The sequence below is a fragment of the Rhea pennata genome, chromosome 3, assembly GCF_028389875.1.
Source record: "Rhea pennata isolate bPtePen1 chromosome 3, bPtePen1.pri, whole genome shotgun sequence".
Taxonomy (NCBI): Eukaryota; Metazoa; Chordata; class Aves; order Rheiformes; family Rheidae; genus Rhea; species Rhea pennata.
The window spans coordinates 4,935,129-4,962,537 of NC_084665.1; the positions used below are offsets into that span (position 1 = coordinate 4,935,129).

At 48.3% G+C, this 27,409-nt stretch overlaps 1 protein-coding gene across 3 annotated transcripts in view; it reads left to right on the plus strand.

Annotated features, from left to right (window-relative positions):
- The window catches only part of SPRED2 (sprouty related EVH1 domain containing 2), a 57,201-nt gene that overhangs the window by 23,265 nt on the left and 6,527 nt on the right, over positions 1-27,409 (plus strand). The window contains exons 1-5 of one of the 3 annotated variants that reach the window (XM_062571417.1): positions 421-1,266; positions 5,093-5,313; positions 12,684-12,861; positions 13,976-14,144; positions 15,431-15,495. In XM_062571417.1, coding sequence (XP_062427401.1) covers positions 5,276-5,313; positions 12,684-12,861; positions 13,976-14,144; positions 15,431-15,495 — 450 coding nt within the window. In that variant the 5' untranslated portion in view covers positions 421-1,266; positions 5,093-5,275. Of the gene's footprint in view, positions 1-420; positions 1,267-5,092; positions 5,314-12,683; positions 12,862-13,975; positions 14,145-15,430; positions 15,496-27,409 lie in introns of those variants that run through there. The other 2 variants (XM_062571418.1, XM_062571416.1) reach the window with 2 other exon arrangements.

The following is a 27,409-nucleotide window of genomic DNA, read 5'->3' on the forward strand; positions in this document are numbered from 1 at the left end:
TTTCAAGAACGTACGTGATTTGGAGATGTTGTGTCTGTAAAATTGCGTCTCCTTCCTCCTCGACATCCTGTTCCGAAAGGCAGCTCCTGCGCAGTGCGACTTCGGCCGCTCTTCCCCATCCTGAGAAAAAGTGACTTTTGCCCCCAAATGTCATTAAAGTGGTTTGGATTTGAGAAACCAGAAGTAGCTAAGCCTATAAACACCTAACTTGGCTTTCTTCCCCCTTCTGGTTTAATCATCAGTGTAAATCAGTTCAGCAATTGGGCAAGTATTTTTAGAGTAGTGTTTTCAGGGTCGCAGTGTCACAACTGCCTTCTTGCTGTTCCTGCTGAGGCAGCTCGTAGGCGACGTTTTCGCTTTGGCGGCGCGGGGGGAATTCGGGGAAGATCGTGTAGCGTGGGGAGGAGGAGCCGAGGGGGTAAATGGTTAGTCGGAGTGGCTGGGCAGATCTTTTGAGTAGTGGATAACTGCTGGAGACCTGCTGCGTGAAGTGAAGCGGGGGCACGAGGCCCTCGGGGTATCAGTGCTCCGAGGGCGGCGCGGGTCGCGTGTGCCGTTGCCGTATGTGTGTACGTACGTACGTACCTCGCCGTGCGTGTACAGGCTGATGTTTTATGACCTAAAAACTCCAGGAATAGTGTCCATCCGGACAGCGGCTTCAGGGGGATGCCCTGAGCGTGCCCGTGCCCCGACCCTGTGCTCATTCCAGTTTTTCGGTGAGGAGCTCCCTGGGATTTTTGCAGCGATATAACGGGGGGTTTGGTGCGACTCCCCGGAGCTGCAGCAGTGTGGTTTCTTGGGGAGCCATTTGTTAAACAGCTGCATTACGAGTTCATGGCAGTCCTTGTTATTATTATTATTGTTATTGTTGTTGTTGTTGTTGTTATTATTATTATTATTATTATTATTATTATTATTATTATTATTATTATTATTATTATTATTATTTTAAGCCTGTAAGCGGGGCGGGGAAGCAGGGATCTTGGGTCACTTCGTGTGCCTGTGTTCGGAGGAGGATGTTGAAAATGAGTAATGATCCGCCAGGCCTGTAATATGCAGAATAACTGGGGGATGAGTCATCCCGTACAATGCAGTATATCCGTCAAGGAGACTGAATCATCCATGGGGGGAAGCCACTTTTCAGCAGCCAGCTGGTACTCAGGTCAGCAAAAGACGATCCATTTTATCGGCGGGCTTGTAGTGGCAATGATGGTGAGGCAGAGCAATCTGAGGACAAAATGTAGAGGAAATGGCATCCCCCAGCAGGTACGTGTGCTCTTTTGGTGTACGTGATTTCATCTTCTATTCCTTTTTCTTCTTTTTCTCTCCCCCACCTCCCCCCATCTGCCTCCACAACCCCGCCAAATCTTTTCGAGATCGGCGTGTAATTTCTCAGTGAACATGGATGGCTTCTGCAGAGCACAGGCTTTCTGGTAGGGCTTCGTGGGGCTGTTTTCTTTGCTTCTTCCCCCCCACCCCCCCCCCCAAAAAAAAAAGACGTGGCTGTAATGTGCACCCTTTCTTAAGCGTTGCACGGGAAATAGGTGGTGCCTGGGAAACGCTGCCCCTCGGCTGCAGTCCATCCGCGTGTATCTGGGAGCGTGGGGGGGTTGAAGGAGGTGGACGGCCAACTGAATAGGCGTGCTGCTTTTGATATGCAACACATTTACCTGGCAAAAGATGAAAACGCTTGCAATTTAGAGCCTAGTTATCGCGCTTATTCCCCCCTCCTGCTTTTATGAAACAGATTCAGCTTAAGTTGAATTACAGAACTTCTTTCTGCCCTTGCAAAATACCGTCACCTTTCGGTCTTTGGAGTCGTATCAGCTGTGTGGCCAAAGATGTTTACTGGGGGATAAATACCGTTGTGTTCTGCACTCATCAAACTGGAGCAGAAATTAAAAAATAAGCAAATTGCTTAGGGCAGACAAGATTTGGGGGAGGTTCTTCTGTTCCTTCTTTTGGTTTCTTTAGCTTTGCTTTGTAAACACTGAATTTTTCAGGAGCGGTGTGTGTGTGCATGTGCACTTAATACACATTATTTTCACGATCCGGAGTAGCCGGTGTTGCTTCCGTAGCGGCCGAGAAGCCTGAGGTGCGTCCTTTTCGCTCGCGCTGTCCTGTGGCTGCGATGGGACCTGCGACTCTTCATCTGAGCAGCAGAAGGATGGGTGGGAGCGATGGCAGAGCGCAGCTGGCTGAGGAGCCCGGGGCGGCCGCGCGGGGCTGGCGACGGCTTGGGCGGCAGCCGCGTGGAGTCCTCCAGGATGCTCCCCTGAAGTTCTTGGCGAGCAGTATCAAACCTCTAGTCCCATTTTGCCGAATCAGGAGAGGGAATAAAACTTGCTGTAAAGCTGGAATGGAGCTGCTGTGCTCGCTAGCTTTAGTTCTGATTTTTGCCAAGTACTATCCTTCATTAGCTTACACAGGATGACTATAATAAAGTGTTTCACATCAGCATATATTAGAAAAAATATACAGATTAAATCTGGTTGTGCTGTGTGGAGAGGTTTTATTTTTTGTTTTTTTAAATCAATTCAGGATGCAGATCTCATGTAACTACCTGTTTGGCTGGATATGCCTTTATGCACTTTTTGCATATCTTGCATGCAATATATAACAAATACCATCTGTCAAGCAATAAGAATTTCCTTTCTCTTTACCATAAATGATAATATAAATTAGCTTTTCTTATATAATATAAATTAGCTTTTCTTATAATTTGTTAGTATTTTGTATCCTTACATAAAAATCCTAGGACTTGAGTGACAACTTTTGTCTGTCCTGTGTGCATATTTAATGTGCTGTAGGATGAATCATTCAAATGCATTATCACATTAAACTGATACCTTTTGTCTTGCTATTTCTTAAAAGTTTCCAAGACATACTGCTGTGGACAACTATAATGATTTATTACATAATTGATCCATTAAACAATTATATGCAGGTTTTTTTCAAAACAGTATCTGCAAGTATTTTTGTAACAACTTTAGCTGTGGATTTCTAACGCTCTACATCTAGCCCAGTTTCAACATTACATAGATGCTTCAGTGCAGCCACTGCTGGTAAACTAATCTATCTACTGTTACGAGAATTTTGTTTTAATTCAGCACTGTTTGCGCAGTAAGCTGATTTCTTGGGAAATCCCTTAAAATCCATGGAGCTGAGCTATCTCCATCAAGGGCTCGCCGCTTGCCCTGCGGCAGGCTTGCAAGTCTGCTTTCTGAGATCGCTGCTCGTGGGTTTGTTTGGGGGCTCGGCTTTGTCGGGGCGGCTCTGTGGCAAGCCTCGTGCAGAAGGAAGGGCGACGCTAGCTGCAAGCCGCGGCGGGGCGGCTGCGGCTCCCGATGAGGTAAGCGCTGTTGGCGAGAGGACTTCTCGGTTGCCCTCAGCGCGCAGCTTTTTGCCGCCTTTGCTTTGCCAACGAAAATTAAGTGCAAACCGAGCCGGAGGCTAGAATTTTCGGGGTGGGAGGGGAGTAGCTGCGTGCATCACGGACATGAAAGCGTGCGGTTCTGTTTTGAGTTCAGTCTGAGCGGTATGTGGGAAGGGCCAGGTCCGAACTTGCAGGGAATGGTGCCGAAGGGGAGGGCAGGCACAGGCGCCCCTGGAAACGCCGGGGGGGGGGGGGTCGTGCCTGCCGAATTGCAGTCGTTGCCCTGGGGTCCTGCGTTCCTCCCCTGCCACGCACAGCTGGTTTTACAGCACGGGGGCCATGAGGAGCGAGGGGCGGGGAGGGGGGATGGAGAAAACCCATCCCGGGCATCAGCCTGGCTGTTGCAGAGCAGAGCAACGCGAACGCGCCCTCCCCCTTTCCTCTCCTGAAGACGATGTTTTTTGCACTGCCGTGGTGCAGGCGGTTCCCAAGCAACCTCGCAAGTTTGCGGACGTGTGCTGCGCTGCCCGCCGGACGCCTCTCCCAGCAGCTGCGGTGTTTTTTCTGAATGGGGCCGAGCGGGGACGGTGCAGGACGCCTTGCGCTCCGCGACGGCAGGAGGGCTGCTCGGGCCGCCTCGGCTAGCCCGTGCCTGTGCATGCCTAGAAAAGGTAAAAACACACTGCGAAAGTTCTCCTCCTGTCAGAATCCGATGCTTTTGCGAGTGTTGTTTAAAACACACACACACACACACACACACACACACACACACACACACACACACACACAAAAGCAGCTTTTCCACGAGCTTCCTGGAAGGATCTGAAATATTTATGGGATTATGAAATCCCATTTGAGCAAATATGATAGAGCTGTTTCTCGTAATCTAAATAAAATCCTGCTTAAATGTTTAGCAAACATCTTGGTGAAAGGATTCCTTTGTTAGTCACTGCCTTTTCACTTCAGGGAGATGCGGAGGTGGGTGGCAGGATTGTTGCAGGTGCCTTGGGTTTTTTGGAGAAGTCCTTTCCCTTCCGAAAAACAAACAAACAAAACTGCTATTAATCTTTTTTACTAAAGTGCTTTGCGACAGGCTCTTCAAGTGATCTGCAGGGCTGCAAGCAAACCTCGCCGTGTTGGGCACTGGCTGGGGAAGGGGGGGAGCCTAGACCCTGAGGACCCAGCCAGTTTTTATTCTGCATTTGGGGCTGCCCTAGACCCAGGAAGGCATTAAAGAAGGAAAAATAAAAATTGCTGCTGGCAGCTAGAAGCGATTTTCCTAGTCCTCTTCCCCCAGGTCTTAGTCAAGTCCTGCCTGCACCTAAATGGGGAGCTGTCACAGATGTATGGCAGTACATCTTCAATCAATTTATATTTATGCCTTGTTTTGGTTTCTCTTGGCCCTCGGCTGCTGCTGCAGAAGAGCTGGTGGTGACTGAGAGTGGAGTTATCTTGTTGAATCCCTTTCTTCTTTTTTTTCCCCCCACTCTTTTTTTTTTTTAACCCCGCCTGCGGACTCTCAAAATCAAAGCTATTGGGGCAAATGGTTTTCCCGACTGTGTGTAGTTTAGCATCGTGTAAAACTAGATAGCTGCAGGATATACAGCTGCTTTGGGTTTCTCTTACATGTCGCTCAGCTGCTCATGCTACCATTTCCTAGCTCTTCCCACCACAGAAAGTCAGCTTGGAGTTTAAACAGAAGGTTTTCTCCCTCAGCCTGCAGGAGGTCTCAGGACAGCGGACGTGATGCCCCTGCGCAGCCCCAGCACGTGAGCCAAGCAATAGTTGTCTGCGCGGCTGCTTTGGTGCCTTAATTTCTTCATAAAGGGAAGCAGTGTTGAACTACCTTGGCGTATTTGGATTGCAAGGCTTCCTGGAGAACGAGGAGGAACATCTGAAATGGGGGATCAGCTTACGGGCCAGCAGCTTAATTGTGGGTGAGAATTGTCCTGGCATTTAATGGGGGAATTGGAAGAGGAAAATTCCCCTTTTCAGAGGGAATCTGCTAGGTACCAATGAAGTTTTCTCACTTTGTTTAGAGGAAGAAGTATCCTGAAAATGAGTTTGTAAGGTTAATGCTGATTTTAATGTAAAATGCTATAGAACGCGTATGCAGGACTCTGCCAGCATCACTGGGTCAAAACACATTGAGATCAGCTTGGGTTACATTGAGTTTATTTTGACTAGGTGGAAAATAAAATTTCCACAAAATGTCTTTTTTGTTCTGTCAGTATTGTATTTAAAAACCTGAAAAATACAGGCTGCATGTTCGCTGCACCAGAGATCTGTTATAGATGCAATGTTTTTGTATTCTTGGGGTGACAAAGATGAGCGCAGGGAAGATGTTCTGGGATCAAACTCTTAAATGCCTCCTCTCCCCATCCTCTTGGTCAGTGCTGGAAATTGTGTAAATTTGAGAGGTTTCCCATGGTTTCCTACATGTTCCATTTTAATATTGGATTTGGCCAATGTGTCACAGATGCCTTTTTCTCTTGCTGATATTTAATGAAGAAACTTCAAGCCTGCTAGAAATCTGAACGGTATCAAAGTATCAGACTTTATTTTGCTGTGATGAGGTGTACTCAGAGTGTTCTTCTCACTACCAAAATTGTGAGCTGCAGTCACGCAGAGAAAAATGCTGTTTATAATCTGGAGATACTTCACCCTTACTGGAGGTTTCAAGAACTGACCATCCGGTCAAGAAAAGAGACTCCAAGAACTGTGGTTCTTCATGGCTTCCATCAAAAGGCAGTTGCTTTGTGCCTGCAGGATTGAACTCTTGCAATATAATTTCCAGCAATCACTCAGGCAAAATCAGATGGCTTCAGTTCCAGCTGTTGGAGTTGCTGGGGCAGGATTGAAAGGCACGTGACGCTGTGAAATGCATCCACCTTGGCCAAAGATACGTCATGCCCTGCTGAGTCATGCCCTGCTAATTGGAAAGTTCAATTTGCATTCATCCAGGTTGTTTAGATTTTGTTCAGATGCCCAATCTCTGTGGCTAAGGTCAAGCTGAGTAGCCTTCCTCTGCCATCATTGCATAGGTAGCCTCTTGCTGTCCTTTCGCTCCATCCTTAAAAATGAAATCTAGGAATGTAGAAGCACATTAAAGACAACAGCTCAACTTTTTAAAACTCATTAAATGTTTGTTTTGTAGGAGAGTGGTCAGCCCTCGTTGCTTTGTTGCTAGTTGATGCCCAGCGTCAATAAACACGTATAAAGTCAGAGTGATAGGTATAGGTGATGATGGTGAAATTATCAAGGATGATGGCAAAATTACAGGAAGAAGAAGGGAAGGAGGAGACTTAACACGTTGTTTTTGTGACCTCATGATCTACTTTGGTACCTGGATGGAAACTGTGAAAGCAGAAAGTGGGTGGAGAACAAATTTCAAGTTGGATTTTCGGTGTGGAGCAATTACCTTTACGTCCGAGACCATAATCTCTCTTAGCTTTGTAAGCTGTAAAGCAGAGATGGGAGGAAAATGCTTACGTGCTGGATGGCTGCTTTAGTGTGAAAGTTTCTAAGTTTGTGTTTGATCAACTTGCCTTGCTAAAGAAGAATTGCTACCTCATAAAAAGTATTACTGAATTGTGGAAGGTTTTGGGGACATGTTTTAGGTGTTAAGGGTGAGTGAAAGGAAAGTAGTAAGCGTCGGGGACTTGGGGGAAGCAGGATTGCTTCTTGGGATTTCTAACTACAAAATGTCTGAGGTGTGCTATTTATAATTGCTGTGTTTGAAACAAAGTAAGAAAGGAAGAAAAGTGGTGATAGATTTGGTAGAAGTGATCTTCCTTTTGCAACGTTACTGGCTTAAGACTGACTCTGCCTTTCAAGAGCGGTAATTCTTTGATAGGGAGTGCCGCCACCGTGCCCTGTTGAAAAACTTTTTGAGAGATATGAGTGCTTTTTAATGCCCAGCACTTGAGTCCTCGGAAGTACCGATAGCCAGGAGAGCCTTGTGCTTTAATTAGCAAGCCTCGTCCGTGGAGCAGCGCTGACGAGTCCCACGTTGGTCTCTGGGGCTGTTGACAACGGAGCAGCGGGAGCTGGGTGGTGTGAAACGGTGCGGGGAAGGGTCGGTGGGGGGCTCGCATTTGGGGGCTGAGCTGGTCTTTTGGGTAATAACTGGCCCTTTGGGGGCGGTTACGTGGTCTCTCCTCCCTTTCCCTATGCATACGCCAGCGTTTTTCCCCACCTGGTTTCATTGTGGTGCGGTTCCTGTGAGCAACGGGGTTCACGTAGAGGAGCATGGGGTGGTGTCGGTTGCGTGTGGTTCACCAATGCCAGAGAAAAGCAGTTTTATCCCCTTGTAAATGCAGTGGGTCTCTTGGATGCACAAACACTTCTTAAAAGATGGGCTATCGGTAACGTAACAACGATTCGGATATGACAAAGATTATTATTCATTCACTCTTTCCGTAGGAAAATTCTTGGTATCCTCCAGAATAACACTTGGACACACGTGCACACATGCACACTTTACATACACGCATATGTGTGTATATATATATATATATATGTGTGTGTATATAGGTATATACACACCCACGAGCTATAATTTTTAAAGGATTCTGTTTTGCTTCCAATAAAAACAGCCTGTGGTTTGCAGCGCTACCTTTGCTCCCCAAGTTCATTCTGGTTTTTGCTCTGGGTGGGGCGGACTAACAACCTGAGAAGCCATGGAGAGAGCTGGCTCGCGGCCATGCAGCTGGATAATCCACACCGATACGCTCTTCCAAGGCTTTTAACACTGCTTAGGACAAATCGTTAGGGTTAAAACAGCGAAGTATGCCATTTAAGAGCATAATTAAGAATAGTTTGCACGAGATGCATAGTATGTAGGCCATAAACTCAACAATCAGAGCAGCCTTAAAGTTTTAGAAGGCAATAAAATGAGGGGAACTAAGGCTACCGCTGGCTCCTTTAGCTGCTCTTTTTTACCTGTGTGAGAGACCTGCGCTATCTAGTCTTCATTCAGTCAGTACGTCATTCATGGGAATGAATCAGATATTTTCACATACTTAATTAGCATTTCTTCTGAAACATGCCTGCTGCAGTAGAAGCAAAGAGGGCTGGTTTTAGCGAGGTTGTTTCACTCCTGATGCGGGAATGCCCTGGTCCTCCGCACCGGTGACGCGCACGTGGGATTTGCAGATTGATTGCTTCGTAGCTAAGGGGGATTTGATGGCTTGCAACTAGGGGATTTGATGGCTTGCAACTAGTGAGAGCCTTGGTGCACTCCCATATAGTTAAATCACAAAGAAAATAAACAGCTCTTGTGCTAAGGAAGCACGGTCCTTATATGGACCTCTCGCTGAAGGATTTGAATACCTCCCAAGTATTTATCGGCACTGGCGTAAGAGAAAGCAGCATTGCTTTTTCTAGGCTTACGGATGGAAACTGCAGAAAAGATTTGCCATAAAATTAAGGGAAGTGGTGTGTCGCCTTGAAAATTCAACTTGCAGCTTCCGTCTAGCCTAGTGACACATCCAAGCTGACGAGCTTCCCCTCCCTTCCCCCCCCCCCCAGTAAGTCCTAAGTCCCTTAGCGTGGGTTGCGTATCGGGAAACGTGAGCTCCGTGGCTGGAGTCGGGCAGGACTGGATCCTGGGCTCTCGGGGGAGTGCGGCGTCACTGTGACTTTTGATCATCTAGAAAAGCATGCCAGGGGATTGCGTTAGTGGAGCTCTGCCTACCTTGCCAAAGGTAAACCCTTCTGCTGAACAAGGTCTTCTTTTAACAGGGGAGCAGAGGTGATCACACTTCTTGCTGTGGCAGGGGGAAGGAAACTAGCTTTTCTTGCTTGACATATTTAAGCCCACTTAAGAGGCTTAAATAGGAGACAGTGAAGAGACAGTGGCTCGTCAAAACAGAAGAACTGTACCTTATGCCGTATTCTCCTTGGCTGTTCAGGAGTGACACAGATAAATGCAGCTGGTAGTGAGGAGAGGAGTGAAATTTTAACACGTTTTTTATGTCACGAGCCAATTCCTTTAAGTTCGTGCTCCACCATGTTTTCTTGAAAAGTTAGTGAATGATCCACCTGAGCTGCTGCAACGTGGAAACATCCACTTTCATTAAAGCAAATTACCCAATTGCTCTTATTCGGTCAAAAATAATTGCCATCTCAAATTGTTTTCCTCAGCCCCTGACCCCTCTGTAGCTTATGAGAGCATCTTGGCTGTAGGCAGATCCAGCTGTCAAGGCTGATCCAAAACCTGTCTTTCTCTCAGAATCACAGAATGGCTGAGGTTGCAAGGAACCTCTGGAGATCATCGCGTGCAGCCCCCAGGGAGCCTGAACCAGGCACGCAGGGTGTCTCTGGCTGAGCATACCAGCGACAGCCCAAACAGCTTGACTTCCAAAAAAATATGATGCAAAAGTAGGGCTGTATCAGTTTGAGTTAGCGACGTGTCTGTCTTTTCCTCTAGAAGATGTTCCATGTAGTCATGTGGCTGTTGGGCACTTTGATAAAATTGCTGGGCTTAGTGGCAGAGGTTATAAGCCGTAGGTTGAGAAATCAGCACAAATATGATAAGGAAAGCCTTACAGCTCTCTTCCCTGCTGGCATGTGACTGTAATGGGCAGGGATAGTAGTTGAAGAACCTGAATTTCATACCTAGGCAGCCACCAGTATTCAGTTACAAGCCTGGAGAAATCACTGAGGCGTAGAAGAGACAGGCAAATATTTGGTAGAAATCAGAAAAAAGCACTGAGTAGTTGCAGATGTCTTAGCAAAGTGGCTGAAGATGTCTTGCAGCATTACCTTTGGGAAAGCCAAAGGCTCCAAATGCTGCTGTAAAAGGGCATGATAAGTCCCACAGGAAGCTGCACTGCAAGAGGTGGTATTCACACCTGGCAGGAGAAGCAGCCGTTTGTTTGTACGGATGACTTTTGTATTCAGTAGCTCCTGCTTCAGGTGGAAGTTCTCCAGAAGGCAGCGAATGGAGTTAATATGAAAACAAGCCCCAAAAGGAGCCTTGGAGAGTAGAAGAAGGTTGGGGCTGAAAGAAGTAGTTAGCTTTCTTTGTGTTTATCTATTAGTTGCTAATCTTTAAAGAACGTACAGAAAAGGTACATAGGAGAAGAGAACAAAAATTGCCCTGGATGGAAGGAGCTCAATTTTGGCAGCACAAGAAATTAGCTGCGGTAATTTGCTTAATTCTGTGTATCAGGAAGCCAAGAGATTAGAGTTGCAACAGGTGAAATTTAGAAATGATTTTTCATTAGAGAATAAAAAGATAACTGCACCCATTTGTAAGCACACTTGTCTTGTTTCCTTTACCAGGAGGATGCTTTAAGAACGCAGAGCAAAAATATTCTGAAAAGCTTGGCTTAGCGTCAGGCTGACCACCTCCGTTCCTTACTCCTGTGCATCCTTTGTCTGAAAGGAAGTGCTGGTTTAGGGCACGTCTCCGATAAGTGCCTTTCTTCTTGTTAGCAGTTTGCCTACGAGAAACCCCGGTGAGAGAGCCCAAAGGGCTGCCCTGCAGCTCCTTCTCGGTTTTTTATCTGGCCAGACTCGCTTTGCTGTGAGGTCTAGAGGAAGTTTTGTGGTATCAGTGTGTCTGACCCGTGTTGCTCAGGTGACTTTAATTAGGAAGGCGAACTAGTGTGAGGAAATTGGTAGGGTTGGGATCTTGCCTTAGGCAGAAGGTTAAGGATTAAATGGGAGAATATTTGGAGCACATCTGAAGTCTATTCTAAAATTTTCAAAAGGATTTCAAATGGGGAGGGGGTGTTAAATAGGGGAAGAGGAACATGTGTCCTGTTTATTCCAAATGCTTTGCCATCTGCATACCTTAAAGTAGGATCTGTGTGGCTGACTTCTTAGCTATTAAAGTATAGTCATACTGGAGAAATAATCACTATACTAGAGAAATAATCACTTGGACTTCAAATGGTAGCAATTGGGTTATAAAAGAGGTGCAAAATAGTGCTTCACTTTGGTGTACGTCCTGCAGCAAAGTGTCTGCTCCTGACCTCTTTGCTGGTGATGTCCTTGTGGGGCACCGGAGCAAAGGAGCTGTGACAAGGGAAAGGGAGGAGGCCTGGCTAAGGCTGGGCTGCGACGTCCTGTCCCAGTGGCAGCAGAGCCCTTTCTGAAGCCCTGCAGTGGCTTGGGAAGGAGCCTTTGACTGTCGTCTTCACCGTGCGGCAGACCCTCAAGTTGGACTGAGCACGTTCTTTGGCTCCTGGTGCTTTTTGCTTGGTGCAAGGGTTGTCTCTCCTTGGGGTGTGTGTTTAGCAGACCACCAGCCTTCCCCACAGATTGATAGTTTAATACCAGACGTTAGGGCTGCTTTGCAGGGACTTTTGCTGCCAGCTGATGGACCTAAACACATAAAATTTACAGGGAACAAAAGTAAGCTTTTTGGGAGAAGCGTGTCAGCCTTCACCTTTCCTTTTTTCGGCGCCCATTGCATGCCTTTTATGCTTCTGCTTGTGTCCAGTATTGGTGGGAGGGTGCACCTTTCTTTGGTTCCTCTTCCAGTCGAGCTGCGTAGGGTGCTCAGATGGCATTGTGTGCATGCGCTTTTTTGACACCTCTGCTGCCTGCTACCTGGATCATCTTCAGATCCCTCTGCTGCTTCCGGAAGAGTTTCTTGCAAGGTTATGATGATATGCTGCCTTTGCAGCCCCTCAGAAGAGCTGGCCAAGCTGCTTTAGTGGCATGGTGTGGTCCCAATACCCCAAGCTGTGCACTTGCACCTATACCCGGGTGGAGCTGCATTTGCAATTTTCCCACAAGGAGCACTGTTGTCCCACCTGTGGAGAAATTTCTGAGCGCTGCCTTCAACAGCCACTCTGCTAATTCAACGGCAGAAGCCTTAAAACACTTTGTTCCTGGGCTGTGTGGTACTTGCACCAATTTGCAGAAGTTCATGCCTGGCCAAAATGCTGGGAGCAGCAGGACCACTGCAGTCCTGCACTCATGTCTCTTCTCTGTGTGGGATGGTGGTGCTTTGGGAGTGCTGCAAGGCTCACCCCATCCTCTAGGTCCCCATCCCCAATGGTGTGAGGGAAAGGGCTTCCGGGACCATTAGAGGTCTGATTTCCACGTTGATATTTGGAAACCAAGCTGAGCTGTTTCCTGCTGCTTGGTGGGTTTCTCTCGTACGGTGGCTGGAGCGATAAAGACCATCCGTTACGGAAGTGGGTGGCTCTTCCCAGCAGAAACTCTGCGAATGGGTCCTGGGTCGGTGCCGTCTTAAAAAAAAAAAAAAGAAAAAAAAAAGAAAAATGCTCGGATGCGACTGCCTGATCCTCACAAAAGGTTTTGTTTTGTTTTGTTACTGTTGCAGTGACAGCTATATTGTGCGAGTCAAAGCCGTGGTTATGACCCGAGATGACTCCAGTGGGGGATGGTTGCCGCAAGAAGGAGGCGGTCTCAGTAGAGTTGGCGTCTGCAAGGTCACATACCCAGAGGGCAATGGAAGAAGTGGATTTCTAATCCATGGTGAAAGGCAGAAAGACAAACTGGTAATAGAACCTCATTCAATTTTTGTCTGTTCTTATAAAAGAGAATTACCCCAAATCTAATGTTGTTGTGTTCTTGTGCAAGTTTCTTTTTTGTTATTTTTTTTTCTTTTTTTAAAAAAAAAGAGGCATCTGAAAATAGTGCCGGATTGGACAAAACAATCCCATCCGCATCTGGAAGGTTATTGAATTGTCATCTCTTGCTATCTAGGTTGTCGTGCTGCCGCTTGGAAATCGCAGGTAAACGGCGCACAGCCCGGGGCGGAGACCCCGTCCGACGCCCCCAGAAAGGCCCCGTGTTCCCCCAGGGTCTGTCAGGGCCCTCCGAGAAGCGAAGCGGGGTGCAGAGAGTCCCCGAAGGCAGTCGCGCCGTGCTGAGCGGCGCGGCACGAGCCCTGGAAACGGCAGTGAATAATTTACGCTGCTGCTATTCCGGGTTCGGACCCGCGGAGGGAGAGGACGCAGGCGAGTCGTCTCGTACCAGCGCTCGCTTGCTCCTGGCAGCTGGTCTTCTGAAAAAGAGCTCTTTCCTGCACGGATAGAATTAGCGGAGCCTTTTCTCCAGTTTTCTCGAGGCCGCTCTCGATGTTTTATTTTGTTACCCGTGCGATTCTGCCGAACTTTGCTAGTGTCATTGCCGGGCAGGAGCTGGGCTAGCGTAAAAATCTGCGGCTTGCACCGGCTCGCGCTGCTCAGGGCTTGGGCGGAAGCGGCGTCCCAGTCGAGACGTGAGCGATCCTGCTTTCCAAAGCCTTTTACGGCTGTTTCCAGCACAGCTTCTGTTTGCACCATCATACTGTTTAAGATGATTTTCTTTTTTCTTTTTTTTTTCTTTTTTGGACGTTATTTACTGTTCCCGCAGCCCGGACGTCACCCTGGGAGCGCTCGGGCCGGCCTTCAGCGTTGGAGACGAGCGGTTGGGGAGGAGGAAGAGGAGGGAAGGTGGTGGTGGTGGTAGTGGTGGTGGTGGTGGTGGGGTGACGGAGCCTCCTAAACCCGCTGCCGGGCCGCCGTGGAGTGCAGCGACGGAGCAGAGAGGTTCTCCCTCGGCCGAGGCTTGCTCTGCGGGGGCGCGGGAGAGTGACCTGGCTTCTCTCTGGGCTCCGGCCCCTCGCAGGTGGTGCTGGAGTGCTTCGTGAAGAAGGACCTGGTGTACACGAAGGCGAACCCTACCTTCCACCACTGGAAAGTGGACAACCGGAAATTCGGGCTGACTTTCCAAAGCCCCGCCGACGCGCGGGCCTTCGACCGCGGCGTGAGGAAGGCCATCGAAGACCTCATCGAAGGTACGGCGCTCCTCCGACGCCGGGCCGAGGCTCCGACAGGCTCGGGGGCGGCCGCGCGGTCCCGTCCCGCCGGCGCTCGGCCGCTTCCCCCCTCGCCGAGCGAGCCCCGGCGGGCTCGGCCCGCTCTGTTTCCCAGTCCCGTAAGGAGAGAAGGGGGTTAAGTCCAAGTGTTTTCCAATCCTACCCGGCCTGGTCCGTCCAGATCTCAAGCGTTAATTATTCTCCAGCACGACGGTGCTTTTTTGGTAGGTTTGCTTTGCGTGCTAGGAACTTTAAAAAAAAAAAGGAAAAAAAAAAGGGGGGGCTGAGCTCTCTCGGGCCTCCCGGTGCAGCGGGACCGAACCCGGCGCGAATTCCTGCGTGCAGTGGCGCAAAACTTGGTCTCGCTCTATTTTCACAGTAACCAGTTTTGCCTGGGGCCGCGTAGTTGAAGGGCAGCGCTGGCAGGCGGCGGCGGCGCCGCGTCTCTTCTTCCCCCCCCCGTTTTCCTTCTCAAGCTGGTACAGCAGACGGGGAGAAGCAGGTTTCAATGTCCTGCTATTGAAAAAATAAAGCGCTGCAGAAGGTTGGCGGGAGGGTGTCTGGACACAGTTTCCCGCTTTTCCGGACGGCTGCCGTGTAGTTGAGCAGAGCTGCAGCTCGGTATTTCACTCTTGTTTATGGTTTTACATATTTCGGCTCCTTTCAGATGCTTTGCTTACACGGGGAGAGATGGTTCTCTGGATAGCTAATAAGAGAGAAGACCTTTAGAATATTTACTTATTTCCTAAATTACACGAAGAAAAAACAACCTAACCGTTCCCTCTTGAAGGGAGCTTTATTTTTAAGTGAAAAGTCATTTTTTCCTCCTAATTCTGAGGAACTTCAGCTTCAAGTGAAGAATAACTCACATACCATTTCTTGACAGCTGAGGAGCTGGTCTCGAACGCTGATTAGTATGTGGCTTTACCATTCTTCAGAAGTGGAAGCGTTCTGTAATTGGAAACGTTAATTGCTATTTTTAACTTGGTTAATTAGCATTGGCAGCCGTGCAGTGGCACGTCAAGAAACACTTTCAGATTTTACCTTTCCAGGGCTGCTAGCCGTAGAGGTTTTTTCCTCCCTTAACCTGCGCCTCTCCCTCAGCGCTCTTCAGGGCCGCTGCTGAGCTGAGGCGGGGAAGGTGGCTGTTCGGGACACACGGAGGTGGTCACGATACGAACGTTAACCAGCCTAACGGAGCGACGACAAAAAAAAGAAAGGTTGCAGAGAAGTTTCATGTTTTTAAAAAGGCTGTTTCTTTCTAGGATCTACTACTTCCTCGTCAACACTTCACAACGAGGCGGAGGTGGGCGATGACGATGTCTTCACAGTAAGTACAGTTCACGTGACGTCCTTCTCCTTTACACCAGGGCCAGCTTTGCTCAGAGTTGGCTTCGGGCCGTAATCGTGTTTGGTCAAGGGGTGTGTTTTATTTAATGCAAGTATATCATATCCTCTGCAGAAGGTAAACTTTTGCCTGCCTTTTACCAATAGCAAGAGCGTTGGGTTTCTCTTGGCTTCCCGTTGTCCTGTGAGAAGCACGAGAGAGCAGAGCAGATGTTCTCAGGGCTAGACCTGAGCAAATGGTACCCCTGACGTTTAACACAGCCTGGTCCGAGTGGTATTTACACCCCTTTCTTTCTCTCCTTCCCGCCTTAAGCAGCTTCCCCCAAACTAGAGTCGGTGAGCGCTTCCCAGGCGCATGCTCAGGGAAGTAAAACACTGAGGAGTTGCCTTTGTGGTAGCACCAGAAGTCAACCTGAAAGGTGTTTCGTTAGACTCGTGAGCATAGGGCGTTCAAACAAGTGTTTTTCAGCCGGAGGAGCTCAGCCTCGCGTGCAGCCTACCTACCCAGCAGCAGCTCAGGTAGCAGCAAGCTGCTCATATTTAGCTTGTGGTAACGTCTAAAACGCGTTTGGGAGCTTTTCAGAGACAGAAGTACGCTTTCAAAGCAAGCAAGCAAAAAAGCTGCGACTGCAGTCCGATCTCGGCTATTCCACGAGCAGGAAAATTATGCAATTGAACTGGATGCAAATTTCAGTTTGAAAAGGGGCGCGGGGAAGGACCACAAGAAGTTAAAAGGTGTTTTTTTTTTCCCCCCCCCGGGGAGGGGGTGCGGGGGTGGAGGGAGGGAACCTGAGCGGCGGGGCGGGGGTCCGGGCAGGTTTCCGGCAGCGCTTCCAGCCGCTGCTGCCGGCAGTCGGCGTGTTGTTCGCATCTGTTCCTTTGTCGCGGCTCGCGGAGACAAACAACAGCAGGCCGGGTTAAAAGGTGATTTCCTGTGCTCCAGAGCTAAACTATCATTAGCAGCTGCTTCCCAACTACCTGCCAGCAGTGATTTACAGGGACGGGACAGGACAGGACGGGGGCCGCAGGGGAGGCCCCGCTGGAGCCGGAGCGGTTGGCCGTTCCGTGTGGTTTTGTCCCCAAAGTCGCAGGCGTCCCGGCGCTCTGCTGGGAGTGGAGGTGCTGCCGCACGGCTGCTCTGCGCCTGTGCGAAAGGAGCCTGGCGAAACGTGCCGTGTCCATCCCGGCGCGTGCCAGCTCCGGTGGGGCTAGGCACGGAAATAGTCAGCGCTGCAGCAATGAAAATAGCCACTTGAAGGGAAATACGGAAATAGGAAGGGATATTTTTACTCTGCTCAAACCAGTTGACATGCAGGGAGCTGGGCATGCTCGTGCGTTTCTCCACAAACTCGCTTTCCGTGGTCCGGCGTTGATCAAAACAAGGTTGCAAGGACATGGCCAAGTCTCTCGCCAGCGGCAGGTGGCTGTGCTTCAGGCTGAGGGGTTTGGGGTTTTTTGTCATTACGGGTGGCTTTTGGGTGTTCCTGGGCCGGATTTTGGATGGTGTGTGAGAGGCGCTTACCCGGTGGTGGTGGTTCGTGTGGTGGTGTTGGCCAAGCTGTCAGGTCGGGGGTGGGTGTGTTGGAGCACTCCAAAAATCAGACCTCTGGTTTCAGGACCGTCTTTTTTCCCGCAATCTTTCTTCTCTGTTTTCTTAGGATGAAGTCTTGGCTTTCATTACAGCCTTTAAGCTCTTTGAAGTTCTTGACTATCCATTTATCTGGGAATCCTGGTGTATGATGGTGGAGTTTGAAATCTTCTGAAGCCAAAAATAACACACTGTAGCGTGGAGGGGTTTAAAATGAAAAAGATTGATAGAGATGTGATTTTTTTTTCCTCTTCAGTTTTATTCTTTCGTGTACTTCTTCTTTTTTTTTTTTTTTTTTTTTTTGTATACCAGTCCTTCATTTGTGTATAGTAGTCCATTTAGTCACCCTTGCATGCAGCCTCTGCTACCACCACTTCTAAACTCGCCTGTATATCCTTCCCCAGCCACAGCAATAGACTCCGGAGATATTTTTGCGCTTGCTTTAAAGAACAAATACGTTTGCTCTTTTTATTTCGTCAAGTAGCTGTTAACATCTTTGCAGTCCTCCCCCTCTCCCACACGTGCACGGATAAGCTGAACTGCGTGCAGCCGAATTTTCAGAAGCATCTGCAGGATTGAGTCATTTGCTCGGCCCTTTCCGCGTCTCTGAAAATCTCAGCTGCTGCCGCTGCGCTGCCGTCTCAAATACGTGCTCCAGGGTCCTGCCTCTCCTTGAAGATATTTCAGTCGCTTCAACCGCAGCAGTTCCAGACTCCGTATTTGTTGCTCAGCTTTATAGCGGGCGTCTGTATTGGCATTGGCACCGAGGCATCAGCTTAACAAAATATCCTTGCTGTGCTGAAGTTCTGGCTGTAATATTCCTGTTGGTTATCAACTGAAGCGGGTTTTGTGCTATCCCTGGTCTTGTTAGGTGATGACTTCTGGCTTATTTTTGTGCATATAACTCGCATGTTATCTGTTTTGTCATTTATAGCCGAGAATGCAGCCCTCCCTCGGGATCCAGCGGCAGCACAGGTTATTTGTTTTTTTGCCCCGAAGCCAGGGCTGTCCCTCAAGCCCTGAGTTACGGGGGACAAGCGGAAAAGGCATGAGGCCACGGCTGCCGAAACGGGCCCGGACGCCCGTGTCCTGCCCTCGTGCCCCTTCCAGGTCTCTCCCGAGCGCCCCGGGGCCGGGCCGGCTCTGCGGCCCCACTGGGAAGGAGCGTGGTCGCCTGCCCAGGCGGCGAGCAAAACCCTCTCGGCCAGAAGCGGGACGGAGTTTGGGGGAGCGCAGGGGAACGGTGGAGGAGCGGCGGGACGCGCTCGTGGCTCTCATTCGGGAGCGTAGGTTGTATCTTCCAGACCAGGACTTTGCCATCTAATACCTTTTCCGTGGAGTAGGCCTGCAGTTACCAAACAAATTGACACAAACCTCTGTTCGGAAAGCTGTACCTAACAGAGGAGAAAACAAAAGTATATAGAAGTAAATGTCAGTGACTTCAGGGAAAACACACTTAATTCTAAAATAAAATCTCCATTTAGAAGTTTTAACAATATGTAGTTGTGTTTCTTTAATTCTAGATCCTCAGTAGAGCCCATAAATGTTTTCCATATGTTAGCAAATAAATTTCTCCTGTCTTGTACATTATAAATCGTCCTCTCAAGAGATGCAATCTGAGTAAGACTAGCCATCCGTTCTGTCTCCACTGAGGGAAACATTGTCTTTGCAGCGGTCTGAGATTGCTCTGTTTGTCTTCATCAATCTGGCCTGCATCTTCAGCCTTCTTTAATTAACGGTCGTTTCAGAAATAATGTTTAATAAGGACCAAATATATTCTGTAGTTCCTCAGCCACAGAATTTGCCATATAATTGAGTTCTTGTGCAGAATTTTCTCTTTATCTCCACTTTTACTTTCAATTACAGATAATAATCCCATGCGACCATGAAATGAAAAACATGAATTGAGTCCAAGGAAAGAGAGGTCTGTGTCCTCCAGAGCCTGCAGAGTGTCTGCAGTGGTCTCGTAGCAAGCCACCGAAAAAGCGGAGATGTTCTTGTTGAAATCTCATGACAGTTCAGCTGAAATGTTGCTCATGTGTTTTTCAGATGAATCTGCAATCTTGTGCCTGCTTTAGTGCTGAAGAAAAGAGGCTGGCAGGAAGAGCAACAACTTCCATGTCAGTCCTGTTTTGTGAACGTAGAGGTGACTGCAGTACCCTTTTGGCTCAGCAGTAATGTGAGGGAGAAAACAAAAAAAAAAAACCCCAGCCTTACTGAGTTTAACACACATTATAATGACAGTCATTTCACATAGTTAATAGTAATTTAAAATATACATATACTGATTTTCCAGTCTCTAAGATGAGGAAAATATGCCCCTACTTCACTAAAGTGTTGCGGACCGATCTTGCCACTGCCGGCACCGCCTTTTTTCTTCCACATGCATCTCGCTCTTCTGGGAAACCAGAGTCCTTGCGGTAGGATTTACACCTGGCTTGCAACGGGACGCGTCGGATGGGCGTTTTCACCACCGTGTTGTGTGCTTGGGGCGATCCTTCGCCCCTCCTGCCTTTTCCTCGACACGAACGCGTGCTCATGCGAGGTTGTCGTGTGCTTTGGAGGCTGCTGACAGACCTTCAGGAGTCGGACACAGTTGCCCGCTGTCTGCTGTAGCCATGCAGATTGCAGCAGATGTTAATGTTGCACTCTTCCTTGCATCTCTTATGGTTTCATAATTAAAAGACCAGATTTCTCCCCGCTGCCTTGCCACGAAACCTTTTCCCTACTTTCATCTCCCATGTGGGCCTCAAGTGTGTTACAGCCTCACTATTAAAATTTATAAGATTTATGTTAGTTAGATAAACACTAAATCTAACTTTTCTTACTGGCTTGGCCATTTCACATTCAGATGGTTCTTTTAAAGAACGGCTGCAGCTCTTTAAAGTAGAGATGTAGAAACCCAGTCCAATTTGGAATATATTTCAAATTGGATATTTATTTGGAATATGTTTGCAAGTTCTTGCAAGCTCTGTGTAGAGCATCTCTCATCTGACCCCTCCACAAAAACTGGTGGCACTGAGAGCCGAGAAGCGGTCGGTCACAAGACTTAGGTCACAAAACCTGAGGTGCGCGCAGGGACTGAGCAGACGTAAGGAGATGGGGGAATGGCCGCAGCAGTAGGACCAGATGATGTTACCTGTTGCTGCTCGATAGGCAGCTGGGCTGTGCAGGCATGGCGAAAGGGTTCATTGCTCCCAGCCCCGTTCTCTGACGTTCAGTTTTGGGGCTTGCATCCTACGTAGCTAGTCTCTCTCAGATTTTTTTAAAAATAAATAAATATATATATATATATATATATTTATTTATTTATTTATATATATATTTGCCAAGAAGACAGAACTTCATACACACGTACCACCAGGCTCAGATCTCTTCCCCGCAAAAAAAAACTGCTCTGGCTTAAGCGGTACGTAGCAGCATGCTCATCAAAGTCCTACCCTTGAACGGGCCCTGCAACGCAACCGTAGCAAACGTTCGTTTTGTCTTAACACCGCTTTCGGTCCTCACGCTTCAGCACGAGAAAGTCTGCCTTGATCTGTTCCAGCAGACTGACTGCTAAGGTAGTTGTTGAGTCTAAAATAATTGGTTTATCCGTAGGTTGGGGTTTTGTTTGTTTTTTTTTTTCCTTCATCATATTTAATAGTGTGTATCAGCTGGAATATTTGTCAGATAGATTCTTCCTGCTTTCCTACCAGGGCAGAAGCCTAGGGAGATGGCAGCAGAAGAGGGAAAAGGCCCTGAATATCCAGCCATTTTAAAACTAGATTTTTTTAAATCCTTTTTATCTCAATTTTCTTCAGGTTGACTTTGCCCATAACAAACCTATGTCAGTCAGTGGGATTGGTTAACAACGCACAGAGATCTTTCAGTAGGGAAAGTTGATTGGAAAGTTGTTCTGTGGTTGTCACGTTTTTAACAGCGTTGAGTTTCTTCTCTTCCTTTGGAAGCTCCTATTTCTTTTAGGTTACGTCAGAAATTAAGCTGTTTATTTTTTTGCCATTTCTGCCAATGCAAGCAAGCTATACTTTCCATCGAATGAGGTTGTTGCTGAGACAGAGGTATGATTGGTGTGATCTGGGATGATAGTTGCTATTTTCTTCAATTCTTCAAAATTGAAGGGATAATTACGATCTACTTCAGCCTATAAATTGTCCTTATTCACTCGCAGCTTGCTGTGTGGACAGAATAAATTATGAAGATTACTGTGGTGTGAAAGTTGTGAATATACACATTACTTCAAATTTGTTTATTGCTACATATATTACAGATTCATGAGATGTAAATGACCTGAAGAACTAAGATGAACTGATAGCAGAGATAACCAGGGGGTAGAAATTAAGCTTTATTTGCTTTCTTGCAAAAACAGGAGGGAGGAACAGAGGTCTTGTACAATTTATTTTCTGCTTTCAGATTCATTTCTGGTGGGTAAAGCAGGCTTTTGTTCCAGGCGAGCAGGAATATGCAGTTTAACGCAATTCCCAAATGCACAGAAAGCTTCGGTTGCTTTGGCGCTATTTCAGTTTAGGGCTTTGAAACAAGAACACCTTCTTTTTTTAAAAAAAACCCCAAACTGTATTTGCCTGTTTTACTGCGTGCAGTCTTTGAATTTCTGAGTCCTTCGCAAAGACAGGACCGCCAAAGCAATGCTTCAGCGGTATTTACTCACAAACAGCCCTCTGCACTTTGCGGAGGGGACAAAAAATGTTTGCTTTACAACACTGGCTAGACCCAAAAGAAACGACGAGATTTTGTGCTGCAGTAGTCCAAATCAGGGAAATAGCCCTTTCCTGCGAATAACAGCCTACGGAGAGCTTGTGTCGTTTGGGGTGCGTGTGAAGAAAGGCAAAGAGCAGCTGTAATTCAGTAACAAATTATTAAGCAGGTAATATCTAGATTGCGCTCTTTTGGGTCTTACCATCACATAGTTCCTGCGTAGCTAATTATAGCAGTGATTTGGATGTGTCGAACTGCCTTGCCGGGAGCAAGCAATTTCTCTTGTCACAATCCTTTCTCTAAAGACCGTTTTTATAGTGTCTTTTCTGGCTTTATCCCCTTCCCACCTACAAACACATTCGGTGCTGCAGCGGCATTGGGATATATCCTGCAGGAAACTGAAATACGATCTTCTGCTACGATGGAAGTTTCCTTGGAGCTGTGGCTTGCCAGAACTTGTAAGGGTTGTGATTTGTGCGCCAGCTTGGTGTCGTTTTATGTTCGATTTGCCCCTTTCCTCTTGCTCCAGCTGTTAAAAGGCAATTTTGTTAGTGGGTTTTTTGTGGTTGTTGTTTACTCTGTTTTTAACAGCTAATCCCCCCTCTCCCTGTGCTTAAATGACTAAACGACATGGTGGCATCTTATGGTGGCCAGCTCTTTTGGTTTTATACCATCCTCAATACTTTTGGTTGTGTATAACCAGCCTGGTGTTTATTCAGGTCTTCTCCAAACTACCCAATGCCTGCTTTCTGGTAATACTCGATTACCGGAGACATCTGGGCTAAAAAGGGTGTCAAAACACCTTTTTCAGAGCAAAGTGTCCAATGTGCCCTGCCTGCAGGAGCCGTTGCCCCCCGGGCGACTAGCCGGTCTCTGGCTAGCTAGAATTTTTGGCTAGTAAAAGAGCAGGTGCCGGATTTGCCCTTAGATGGGGACGCGAAGGCACCTGCACCAGCGCAGGTGGTGGCGGGCGCTGGGCGCGCTTCCGCGGCCGCGCTGCGGTGGGGCTGCGATGCTCTTACCTGGAAAAGAGGCAGCAGGTATTAGGCAGCGTTTGCCCTGGAGGGCTGCAGAAGACCTTTCCGGGCGTGCGGCCGACAGCGCCGGGGCGGGCTGGGGCGCCCCGCGGCGCGGGAGGATCAGGGGATCGCCCCGCGGCGCGGAGCGGGGCTGCGCAGCGGGCTCTGGCAGGGGGGCACGGCGCTGGGCCCCCCGGGGTGGCTTCCAGCGGGGAGACGAGGCGTCTGCATCGCGGCGGCAGGCAGAGGGCTGACCCAGAAGCGCGGGGCGAAGGTGGACCCGTTGCGCGGCGGCTCGCGGCTGGAGCGGAGCAGAACCGCTCGGCAGGACGCAAGAGCGCGGGGAGCTCCAGAGGAACCCGTGCCGAGCGGCGCCGCGCGTTGTCGGCTGCACCCCGATACCCCCGTTCCCCTGCCCTCTCCTCCTTAGTGTGCTTTGCCAGGACTCTGCTCTCAAAATCTTGCAAAGATTTTTCCGAAAGTTACATCAGAAGCGATCGTAGCAAGCCGTTCCCTCATCCATCTCTGGCTCTATCTGCAGAAAAGAAAGCCCGAAATAAATAAGCACCATTGCATTTTTAAGCAAAGCCTGACATATTTGCAGTGCCTGTAAAGAGGGTATGCTAAAAGTTTGCATCAGCTGTTGACTTCTATTTTGGTGCTGGATTCCAGCGAAAATAGTGTGGACCGTCAGAACAGTGTGAATAAATGACCCCTAACTGATTCTTAAAATATCATACCAGCCCGCTGTGGGAAGTCTACGTTTAACTGTTTTTGGCCTTCTATCTGTAATGAAGTGTATTATACATGAGGAGCGTGCCCCTGAATTTAGAGGCTAAAGAGTTTAATTTGTACACAGCAAAGATATTAATGATGGATTAGCTGCACAAATTCTTTCAGCTCAGCTAATCTAGTTTTTGTTAGCGCTTTTTTTCCCCCCCTAATCTTATTTCCCCCTGCTTGGAAATATCTGTGTAGCAGCGCTGAGGTTCAGGAGTGGGTAATGTGGAGCCATCTGTTCCCGTCTGCGCCGAGAAGCAGCCCGAGCTCCCGCCGTCCTCTCGGCACGCGCAGCGTTTAACACCCCAGGCAGAGCTTCATTCCTTTATTTCCTAGTGTCCATATCGAGAAAAGCTTCTCGGAAGCGCGAGGTGTGCTAAGTTACCTGTTAACACCTTAGGATTAAGAGCTGGCACTTGGCTAACTGACTGTAGCTCTGCTGACCAGAAGCATGTCAAAGACCCAGGATTTAAATAGGACCTGGTGTGCTTCTTCCCCTCTGGAAACCTCCCAAATTTTGCACACTGCTTTGCCTGGTACTGCCAGAAGTTTTGCTTGCCGACATCTGGATGGAGACTGCAGGTATGTAGCAAGGTCTGCATTCCCGCTGAGGCCATCGTGTTCATCCCAGCATGGAGAAATCCAACCGGGCGATGATGAGGAGCACCTGGGGCTGGTAGTCTTGGAGGGGGTTCCTGTGTGGTGGTGTGCTTTTCTCATATAAGCACCTGATGCAAAGACTTCTCCTTGCTTTGAGCCAGTGGTGGAATAAAGGCAAGGTAGGGAAGGGAAGAAAATGCCAGGTGGACACCTTCACAGCTTCTGGTCTCGGGCGAGTCCGTAACGGGAGACCATCTTGCTACTGCTCTGCTTTGACTCGCAGGTGTTTTTGGTTTTGCCTGCTGTTGCGGAGATGTCTGATGCCTTGGATCACAGGCGATTAGTTAAGACTATTACAATATGCAGCAGAGCTCAACGGAGGTTTCCTCCTTAGCACATCCATCTGCTTGCCACAGCATTTACCCGTGTCTGATTCTCATATTCTTCTTACTGCTCCAAGTGAGTCATTAAGTCACATCTGCGGCACACGTAGAATTGACCGGTAATGCCTGAAGCAGGTTTCACGTGAGTTCAATAGCGATGATCTCGTGCACAGAGTCCTTGCAAACGTTGCTTAAGTTGTGCTGACTTAAGGCAGCAAGGCCACCAGAATATTTCTGGCGCTGTGTGTTACAACCACAAAAATCAAAATAATAATAATAATAATAATAATTAAGGTAGCAGGGAAACTAGCTCGCCTTCTGCACTTCGTTTGGGTATTTGTGTAAATGGGGACTAGGAAGCAGTCCAAACGTTTGAGAAATTACAGCCCTCTTCTGGTCTTAGAAAATCTGAATCCGTGCTTATTGTCAGAGCTGTGTACAGCCAGCCTGTCTTTGAACTGGACTGGAATACGATCAAACGTGAAACTTTTCTGTAGGCTTTCTGTTAGGGACTGGAACTGGATTCAGCTCTGGTGGCCCTCAGTGGACGACAGAGCCGAAGCGTCTCTAGCGTCTGTGGAAGCTGCTTTCCTAAAGAAAATTACTGTCTGTAGTAAAGATGGTTCTGAGTGACATAGAACAGGCAAATCTGACAAAAACATTTTCTTTCATGGATTCATTTTTTAATGACAAGTTAAAAGCTTGTGTTCAGGAGACAGAAGTCTAAAGTCATGAAGGTTTTCCACTACGAATTTTTTTCTTTCTTTTAATATTTAAATGACCTGGCCTTGACAAATGGTCTATCCTGAATATACAGGGCATACTTAGAGGTGGTGTGAAAATGTGAACTGTTTCCCATTTTAATTTCCTTGAACAGAGAGAAATAGGTGTTTTGAGAGAAACGCTGGGAATTTTGCCCTTGCCATTTCCATGAAATGCAGAAGTGCTGGTACGTGTGTCTTTAGGCTTAAAAAAGAATAAAGTTGGAGGGGGGAGGAAAAGACTTGTGCTTACAAGAGGAAGCTGAGGGATTTCTGGGAGATTCTTACTTTATACCGATTTCTTTGCAAATGTGGAAGTCTCTTTGCCCTTCGGAAAGGCCACAGTAACATAGCTTTTAGATTACTGTTAGGGCAATTACTTGTGAAACGACTTGCTCAACGTCGCGATGCTTTTATTCCCTCCCCACCTCGTGCGACCGTCAAAATCCCAAAGAGGGGAGGGGGAAAAAAAAGAGAGAAAAAAAGAAATAATCTTCTCGTCCTGTTTGACCCACAGTTTTTCTTGATGGCAGACTTCCCGAGGCTGTAGCCGGCTGGGGGGCCACAAGCCCCGCCGTTTCCCTCGGGCTGCTGCTTGCCGCCCGGCTGCTCCGCGCCGAGCGCCTTGCTTCGTCCTCGCCGGACGAGCTCCCCGTGGGTTTCGTAGCCACCCCGGGTGCTGCGCCGCGGTGCGGGTGAGACCAGTTTTGCGAAGCCCCCCCGCGCAGAGGCAGGGCGGTGGGGCCAGGTTAGTCGCCGGGAAAGAGGGGCAGGCGAAGGTTTCTTATCCACGTCTGCTTCTGTGCTCGACGCTGATCTCAGAACGTGGCTTCGGCGCCCGATCAGGCAGCCGTCCGGGTGTGGCAAATCCGTTTCCACGAGAGGTAAACTGCAGTAAATGATTAACGTAATCTTCTGTACTAATGACTAGTTTGCTTGTTTGTTTGTTTTCTAATTTTATGAGCCGCTTCTTAAAATCTGAGGAAGAAAGAGAGATACTTTTTTTTTTTTTTTTTTTTAATGGTCACAGTGCAGTCATTTGCGTGTCAAAACGCAGTGCTTTCTTTTCAAAGCGGCACAGGTGCTCTCTTAGATATGTATAGCTCACTTGCAAAAGGAAATGTGTAGCATGGGTTTTATAAAAAATGATCATGTTTCACAATTCTGTTATCCCAGCAGTGAAATCACAAGACTGTGTGAGCACTGTAGCAATGAAAAAGCTCGAGCATGTGCCAGGCAAAATTCTCAATTTAATATTGAAACCGGGTTTCAGTAGCGGACTTGCTGTTGCAGCAACCTCAGGTTTGAGTTCGTTTCCTTCTTCTGGCTACTGGGCATGTTCGAAGTAGTTTCTCCTCAAAAAATCTGGGAACGTTAAAGCAAGACGGTACTTCTGCAACAGGTGGTGGTTTGGAACATTTTTCCCCGTCAGTGAAGCGCAGCCTTGCCCGTGAGCCCATATTTGCTCTCGATTTAGTCCCACAGGTGAGCGTACCGCACTTGCGGGGCCTGCAGCGAGCCTCCCACGGCTCCCTGCACCGCCGTCCTCCCCGGGGGTAGAAAACCCCGGCTCAGGTGCAGCCTATGGGGTTGGCGTTGCAGAGGTACTTGGGGATTATTTTTGTATAGTCGTGTGGGAGATGCAACCCTGTCTAACGTGCTCTAGGTGACCCTGCTTGAGCGGGGAGGTTGGACTGGGTGATCTCCAGAGGTCCCTTCCAACCTCAACCGTTCTGCGGGGCTGTGAACAGGACTCTTTTTCCGGGACCGAGCATCGCGCCTTTGATCGTCGGCCACTTATTTTCTTCCGAGCACTTCTGTACGGCTTTCTGAACCATGTTTTAACCATGGGCTCTGTCAAAAGTGCTTCCTGCTGTTTGTTTGAACCTCCTCTGAGCCCGCTTCGCTGAACGCCCCACGTCCTTGTGCTCTGAAGGACCGTGAATTACCGCTTCCTACTCACATTCCCGCAGCTCTGCCGACTCCGTAGGTTCCCTCTCTTTGCTCCCGTCCATCATCCCTTTCCCAGCTTGGAGAGACCCGGACTGCT